Source organism: Centrocercus urophasianus, unplaced genomic scaffold (genome assembly GCF_019232065.1).
Source record: "Centrocercus urophasianus isolate 14NV4802_14NV808 unplaced genomic scaffold, USGS_Curo_1.0 seq_20, whole genome shotgun sequence".
NCBI lineage: Eukaryota > Metazoa > Chordata > Aves > Galliformes > Phasianidae > Centrocercus > Centrocercus urophasianus.
Window position 1 is genome coordinate 18,413,133 of NW_024884756.1, and position 8,934 is coordinate 18,422,066.

Sequence of the window (8,934 nt, forward strand, 5' to 3'; positions counted from 1 at the left end):
TTCTTGTGTTTTTAGAGAAGCAACAGACATTCTTTTTACTATGTGCTTTGAAGCTTGGGCGAAGCAAACATCTATATTTCTGAATTGACCATTGTGCACCTTGCTTTGGTTTTTTTTTTGGTTCAAAAACCTTGGTAAGAAGAGTATATTTTTTGTCTGAATCCAAATGAATGCAGTGATGAAAAGCCAGGAAAAATAGACAGAACTGACCAAAGCTGCACTGTTCTGCTGAGGCAATCCTCCTATGTGGAATGACTGAGAGCACCACTAGATGCTTGTCTGCTTATGGGGATGGTGCTTCTGATCAAACTGACAAGGGCTGAAAAGGGCTGTCGTAGAAGAGTGCTTTGGGAAAGTGCCACTGAATGCGTAGTATATAGAAGGACTGTATGCACATGATATTTTGTGTAAAATGGAGAAGATAATTATAGAAGTTAGGATAGTAGAAGGTGACCTCCAAGTCAGAGTGCTGTCCTGTGACCTTGCTTCTGTACAGGAGGGCATTGTGTAGCAGCTGGAGAATGTAAACGTGACAGTGGCTGTAGCTGAAGTGATCATGCAGGGATGGCCATGGGCTTGAGATGGACTTTGCAGTTCAGGTAGATTCAAGTTATGTATGGATAAAGTTATGAGTACTCACAATGTGGAGAGGATTAAAACTGACTAAAAGTGGATTCAGAAAGTGTATCTACACAAAACATAAGACACCATCATGTGATATTTTAACAGCATTAAAAACGAAGTTTAATCATTACTAGTTAGGAGTTTAAACATTAAAATGCATCAATTATTTCTTAGGTAGGTGCTTACTCGTGCAGTTGTTCTAGCATTTTTCAATGAATGCTTGTTAATGGCCTCAGATCTCTGAGAAAACTTACCATTAAATATTTGCTTTGGAAATAAATACAAAAGCATAAAAAAAAAATGGAAATCCTTGTCATGAGAAACCAAAACATAATAGGCAAAGCTATTACCCCTATAAAATTCTCTTTTTTTCCTCACAGCTGCCTACTCTGGCTAAGTGCTTCTGTTTTCAATATGCACTTCAATTCCAGGCTAAATTAATTATTTTTTAGAAGGCTCCACTGAAAATATTTTCAAAATGACTAAAGAATGCAGGAGTTGCTTACACTGTTGAAGGGAGAAATCAGGCTGTACAAACAGCTGGTTAGAATAAAATCAGCACCTAGTAGTTGTATTTAACTTAATCCATTCATTTTTGAGCACTGTTTTCAGATCAACAGATTCAGATTTCTGGACTGAGAGTAAGGATATTTAACCAGTTCTATTTTCCATGGAGTAGAAGTCTTCATTTATTCTAATCAACATTAATTAGAATTCTTCAGGATTTTAAAGGTTAGCAAAAATTCGCTTCTTATTGATTAGCTGGTAAATACCTTAAGACTTGGATAGACAGATGAACTGTTTAACAGTTAACAGTATAACTAGTATGCCGCTACAAAACTCTGAACAATCTGGAGACGTTTTCATGCAACAAATTTAGAAGAGCCTATGAAAACTCCTGCATCATATCAAATTTTTCAGCATTTTGTTTACAGCTTCGACAGCTTGAAGAGATTTAAACGTGTAGCCAAGCAGGAAGCTCCAGTCGCATATCGGATCTCTTTCAGTATGCCAATCCATTCCTTCTTTTCATCATCATACCTGCATTTAAGAAAATAAGGTCAAAATGTAGCTTTGTCTAAGAAAAGGAGAATAATCCACAGGTTCCAAAGGCTTGTAGCAATCTTGTGCTGAGCATTGCTATGAAAAGCTCCTTTTGTTCTCCAGAACTGAAGAGAAAGACATTCTTGTCTAGGTGGGTTGACTTTTTCCAGAACCCTAAATCTCGTTGTGGCCTGTTTCAAACTTCACTTCTCCTATAGAAGTCTCCCACTCCTGCAGATCCCTTCTAAATTTTTTTTCAAGTTTTACATATGGAAGTGGTTTTTATGGGCATTCTGTCTATGGTTTTGCCATTTAATACTCTTCAGTCTACCACAGTAATGGAAGAGTCACAGTAGAGACACAATGTTTCATCACTTCTACTGTGACATAAATAAATAAGTCTACAAGACTTCTGACTTTTCTCAGAACAATTACTCATCTGGCTTATTAATACATATGTACAAACCTTTCTGTACATGTAGACTTTATTGCATAAAAATGTCATAAACCAGAATGTTTTTATGGCACACCTAAAAGGCTAAACCTGCCAACACAGCCACTTACTCTTTTACCACGTCACAGAATTGTTTAGTTGGAAGGGACCCTTAAAGGCCACCTAGCCCAACTCTTCTCCAATGAATAGGGACACCTACAGCTGCTGAGAGCTCCATCCAGCATGACCTTGAAGATCTGTAAAGATGGGGCTTCCACATATCTGGGCCACCTGTTACAATGCCCTTGCCACCATTATTGTTAAAAAAACTTCTAATGTCCAAGCTAAATGTCTGTCTCCTCTCTCTCTTTTTTTTTTTTTTTTTTTTTTTTGGCTGCTCTCAGGTCTCCTCAGACTTCTCCAGGCTGAACATTAGTAGATTGAAATAGTCATTATATCCAAATCTTGCATGTGTCACTTTCCGACAAACATTTTTATTTGTTAGCAAGTCTTTCCAATCTGTGTTACAGTTCATTTCTGAAGGTAAATGTACTATTACTGTTACTCTCTATTGTCTACAAACATCACTGTTCAATAGAGCTTTCTATTAGGAAGTCATGATTAAAGTTAAGCTTACTTCCATATGTCAGTGACTTCACTGGGTGCAAATTCTTTAGATTCGAGCTGAATCATTGCAAAACCTCCAATAGCATACAAAGATCCACTTAAGTTGACTAAACTGATAGAACTTCGCTCCTGGGGAAATTCAGGCACAATCTCCCACCTGAAGATGGATAAAAAGAAAAACATACATGTCAAATACAAGTGAAATTTACTAAATGGTTAGCACCAAAATACAGCTCCGGGTAACATAAATGATGTTTTTGAGGACTGCCTGAATGAAACTGATTAGTAAAAGGAAAAACTGCTGAGATCAGTCATCAGTGAGTTTGTTTCTCCATCCTTGCAGGAACTTCATGCAGGAATGCAAGTCTTGGTACGATGGAATTATATCTATCTCCATCCAGAGAGCAGTTCTTACAGGTCTCCTCTTCCCACCATCACTGATAAGCTTTGTGTAGTTGTTATGTCTCTTCCCCTATCGCTCATTTTTCACCCTGTAGTTTCCAAAATGAATTTTCATTTCAAGTGGCAGTAATTTGAGTAATAAGTGAATAAATTAATAGAGCTCATTAAGATAATTTCAAATATTCTTCCAAGTCACAGATAGGAACATACAAAACATACAGAAATCTCACTTTGAGACAATGTTATCATCAAAACTAGTGAGCTGATTTGCTTCTTACACTCGTGATTTGTCTATAACAGAACAGTAAATGAGGACAATAGCCTGCAGATGTTTTCTGACCACAGGTTGCACCTGTCTCAACAATGGAAGAGTGAGAACGCACCAAACATAATGATAACAAAATTACCTTTACTTTCAGTTGATTTCTATACAATATATAGAGTCCAAAGTTAACTTAAAGAATTACTTGCATAATTCATTTTTCTATTGTCAAATGCTGTTAGTAGGTTTTTTTTGTCTTTTTAAAGTAGGTCTTGAAATTTAGTTTGTGTTGTGAGGTTGATGTATGCAATGCCACGCATCACTGTAGATATCACAGCCAACTGTGTTTATTTACTACTTAAGTACTTACATTAATAAGTACATTGAGGACCTCTGAAAAGTTAAAAGGTATCATAATGAAGTTTTGATAATTTTATTCTAATATCAGCTTCTGAACACCTTTGTGACCATCTCAAGATTTTTAATGATGATTTTAGATGCTAAAACATTTGCTTAAAAACAGCTTGAGCATTGTACTCACTTATTTGTGGTCAGATCAAAAGCTTCAACAGATGAAGTAAGGCCTTCTTCAGTGACACCACCGGCAATGAAAATCTTGCCTTTATGGATGGCTGTTCCAAACATTGAGCGAGCCACTTTCATTGGAGCCAGGTCTCTCCAGTCTCCTTTCTTTGGATTGTATACAAATACTCTATTAGTACATTTCCTGGGGAGAAAAAGGAAAACTGTAATCTTTTTAATGAACTTAGGCTTCTTCCAAGTGAGACCTAGTTGAGGCAGTTTGTGCGTGCTTATGTTTTGTGCCTCTCTTCCTCTCCATGAGGTCCTCTCTCATATCCGACCTGGGGATAGACAGGACAGGTCTAAAAAGCACTTGTCACATCATGTTCTACTTAAAATATTCACTTGCTCAAAGAAAATAACCACCACACACTGAGTAGCAGTAAAAGCATTGTTTTTTTTTGTTTTGTTTTTGTCACACACATTTAGGTATAAAAGGCACTACAGATGAGGAAAAAAAAAAAAAAAAACAAGAGCTGATAGAGTAGTCCTTTGGTATTTAAGCATTTCTATCTGGAAGGAAATATAAAGAGGATTCTCATAACCGTGATGAAGATGTTTGCTATTTCCCTTGGAAGTAAAATGGCTAAAACAACTATTTGAGATTACAACTTACATGCAGTTTTACCTTACTGAGAAAAAGCCTGTAGACTATAACGTGCTGCCTTCTGCCAAACTGCTGGTAAATTTAATGTGGAGATGTAAAAGTGGACAGCGTAATTTCTGAGTGGGGACATAAAATCTATAAAGGACCAACCAAATAATGTTCTAAATAATCATGAAAAGACTTATAGACTTACTTATCATCAGTTTTTCCACCGAGACAATATATCAATCCATTGTTTGAGATGGTAGCATGGCCATATACTTTGATAGGTAGTTTTTTGATCTCACCCCATTTCATTGCCCTGGAACAAAGAATACTGCTGTTAGGCTCCTTCAGCTAACAATGGGCTGCATATATGTCCTCGTTGGGCAGAATTAAATTTTAAACATACACAGGGTCATAGCACAATACTGAATCTAGAGACTCCTCATTGCGAAGGTCCTTGCCTGCAATTACATAGATCTTGTCGTCTGACTCTCCCAGCCCGAAGAGGCACCTGGCTGACGGCAGTGGAGGAAGGGCAACCCACTCTCCAGCAACGCTATCCAGCTGAAACAGCACCACAACAGAAGTGTTATCAGAGGCAAGTAGTAAAAATTCACATGACAAAACTGTTCCACATATCTCACTCGGTATCTCAACAGCTCGGCTGCTCACCTGAACAAGCTATCCCTCCCTTGGTGCAGCTATTGAATGATAATTTTTACCCACCCATGCATCGTGACACTAGCACCCAGCAAATGCTACACAGCCCTCTTTGCACCTGCTCACCCTCATTCCTCACAGAGTTTCTTTTCTTTTTTAAGTTCTTTGTTTAAAGTTCCACACTCTGTGTTGGAAAGAATATTTAATTCTTCCTCTCTGAAGGAAGCAAATGCCTCTGCCATTCCACATCTCCACACTGAGCAGGTTGTGCTAATTACTACAGTGAGAGATGCCAGGCATTATTAACAATCTCGAAGCATTATGCAGCAAATGGTGCAGATGTTTCTTGTGCAATCCCCAGAGCAAAAGAGGTGATGTTTCATCACAGATAGCTGCAAAAGTTCCTGAGACATCTTGATAAGCATTTTCACTACTGAAATACTTCTAAGATATATTGAGATGAAAACACCAAAAGAAAAGCCGCAGGAGGGAAAAAGAAAAGAAAACAAAACAGCAGAACATTATTTTCATAGAACTGGAGTACTTTTTTTTTTTTAATATCTAAGAATATTTTTTAATATTATTTTTAATATCTAAGAATTTAACATTCAACCTGAATGTTCCCTAGCATGTGGTATTTTTTCTTTTCTACTGCATAGATTTAGTTGATAATGCACAGGCAGGAAAGGCAAAATCTGAGTTGGCATGAGTGTAAGTGCATTTGATGTAAAGTGAGAAAAAGTTCAGTCAAAGCAATCAGATCTGGCTTTAGCTCAGTGACATTCTTTTTCTACAAGTGTGTTCCACAGTCAATATAAAATGCATCTCCCAGATTTGATGGACCACTCCTATTCAACTAGTTCTACAGCAATGGTGAAGGCTGTGTTGCCCCAGGAGCTAGATTCGGGTGAAGAGGTCAAAACATGCAGGTCACAGATGGCAGCCTGCTTTCTGTATCAGTCTTGAAGATAACATCTGCACAGATGATAGAGCAATAAACAATTAGTCCTGCATTTTTGAGCCATTGGCAACCTGGTTTTGTCCTAGCTTACCAGCTACAAAAACAAATGGTAACAGGTTGTAGTAACAGAGTAACAGGTGCATTACTAGCAGAGAAAGGACCATTAGGAAGTCAATGTGGTATGGCACCATATTAACATTTTTCAGGGAGCAGCCAGATGAGTAACGCAGAAAAGTATTTAACTATAAGCAGTAATGGCAATGAGGAACCTGGAAGATGACAAGTGAGGAAGCAGGATTTCAGGCTATTAATTTAGACATATAAAGTAGCATTCTGAACACTTAATCAATTTTTAGTATCGCTCTTGAAGTTTAGTTTTTCAGAGGCCCCTATCTAGTAGCCTCATTATTCAGCTCTGGATTACATACAAAAATACATCAATGTGGTATAGCTATTGGAAGAATATAGCTGCAACAAGTTCTGCACTTCACTGATTAGCATTTTCATAAAGGAACATGAAATAGTGCTAATCCCCCTCTAGCAAAATGACTTTCCTCTCACAGCTATAAGAAATTTTTGGAACCAGCTCTTTCATGGTCTGCGAAATCAGTAACCATAGTGCTATAAACACTCGGTATTTTCATTTTTAGATATCTGAAGGCTTTAGAATCCTATCACTATTGCTCTGTTTTGCTTCATATTGTCAGAGGATCTACTTCTACATTCAGGTCAATGTGCCTAAAAACAGATCATGGCCAGTAGCACGCTGTATAAGATCATTTAAACATTGAAAGACAGCATGTAGACAGATATCTAACTAAATATACAACAGAATTCGTTTCCAATGTATGCATGCCAAATTGTTATTTTGCTGCTTTTCTGAAATATGTCATGGAAGTTAGTTTGTATTAACTGGCTTTAAATTTATAAAGATTTATACACATTAAAACTTTGCACTCAGTTGAAACATGGTAGTTAGTATAACGACATTGATAGTTTGCCAGGAGAATAGCCTTCTACCAATAAAATATGTTTAGAATGCCCTTAGATTTTCAGATCTAAATGTGACAAAAGGACTTGCAAAATTTTAGTGAAAAAGTGACTTTTAAAATAAAGATATTAATGTGTCATAAAGATATTTCATACAGAAGACAAACATTATATCTATATACAAGTTACTCTTTCTTGAGATCTCACCCTGGGTTTGATCTTGTAAGAGAAGATACAAGTCCCTTTGTTTAATTTATCTCTATGAGACAGGAAGAGCTATTGGAACTACTTTCCACTGACCATACAGAGACTTGACAACTCACTTGCACAGATTCTAATAACCTTAATAATAACTCTTATAAAGCACTTACCACACCAATAATTACAAAGCTTATACCTGGAAGAAGTAGGATTGGAAAGGCTGATCTTTGTTCTCCTCTTCCACATACAGTCCTCCAACAACGTAGACCTGATTTTGTTTGGTGACTATACTGGAATGGTTTCTGGGAATCTGTTCTGCCAGGGCTGCCAGATAGCATTCATTTTCGAGAGGATCATAAGCTACTGCAGCAGTGTCATTAACCAGAAGAATTAGGTCTTTGACAAACATGCCGTGCCTGGGAAGGTCATTTAGGTAGCCCGGCAGTAAATCTTCATCTCCCACATCACCATTTACTTCCCCTTTGTTTGACTTTTCTTTATTTGTGCTAGAGTCAGGCAGTTTTCCAGCAAAAGCATCCTTAATAATCTTTACTTTTTTCTGAATATCTGAGTTGCTTTTAATTATATCGTCCTTCTCAACATGTTCTTTGAAATATTTTTCTGGCATAAGACGAAAACGTATGCAGTCAAAAACTTCTCCTAGGCTCTTTACTCTGTTCTCCTTGTCTGACCGAACCCATCTCATTACTGCTTCAAATACCAGTTCTTCCTTCTCTACGTTTAAGCTGTCAGGTGAAATAACTGAGATAAGTTCATTTGGTGCAAGCTGCAGGAAGTCCTCTTCTTTGCAGATCTGCACAAAATGATCTGAGACAAAATCACGGGCAGAAAATGCAAGTCTTGGGCAATCAAGCAAAACACCTAATCGAAGGATAGCCAGACAGTTACCAACAGCAAGCCTCTTCTGAAGATAGGAGACACACACGGTGAATACAGAAGGGATCTGGAAGCGACTGGCCAAGGCAAAAATATCTTGCACGTTAGAATCATTAAGATCAATAGTTGCTGAATAAAGGTATTTGACAATCATATCCAGGATGTTGGGATCTACATTATCTAGAACTACCTCCTTCTTTTTCTCTTCATTTTGCTCAGATAAGAAATACTCACGAAAATAAGGGCTACATGCTGACAGAATCAATCTGTGGCAAGGCAGACTTCTGTCACCAGCTTTTAGGGAGCAATCTACAAATTTTTTCTCTTCCAGGAGTTCTTTGAGGCCATCCTGAAGAAGGGTGGATTGGTAGAGTCTGAGTTCTTCAGTGAGTTCCCTTTGGGAATCCATTTTGCAAATACTTGGGGAAGGGAGGGAGCAGAAAGCTTTAGCTGTTGTCTGCCCAAATGTCTGTCTGTAAAAAAGACAGACCAATGTGCTTTGCCCTGCCTGAAGCCTCTGCAACTTAATCTCAGTAGCTAAATATAGGTACCTAGTCTTACAGGTTGGAATTTAGGATGCATGGTTTGGAAAAAAATAAAGAGTTGTTCTCACAGCTGTCAAAGACTGAAAGAAGCAACTGTTGCTTTTAATCACTATG

The 8,934-nt window shown here is 37.6% G+C and overlaps 1 protein-coding gene across 1 annotated transcript; it reads right to left on the bottom strand.

Annotated features, from left to right (window-relative positions):
• Positions 1 to 711: 711 nt before the first annotated feature.
• Positions 712 to 8,791, bottom strand: KLHL41 (kelch like family member 41). Its single transcript, XM_042822327.1, has 6 exons — positions 7,575 to 8,791; positions 4,973 to 5,130; positions 4,775 to 4,882; positions 3,934 to 4,119; positions 2,739 to 2,885; positions 712 to 1,665 (listed from the first exon to the last, which is right to left on the bottom strand). The coding sequence occupies exons 1-6, from the start codon at positions 8,682 to 8,684 to the stop codon at positions 1,554 to 1,556; spliced, it is 1,821 nt and encodes a 606-aa protein (XP_042678261.1). The 5' UTR covers positions 8,685 to 8,791; the 3' UTR covers positions 712 to 1,553.
• Positions 8,792 to 8,934: the final 143 nt, after the last annotated feature.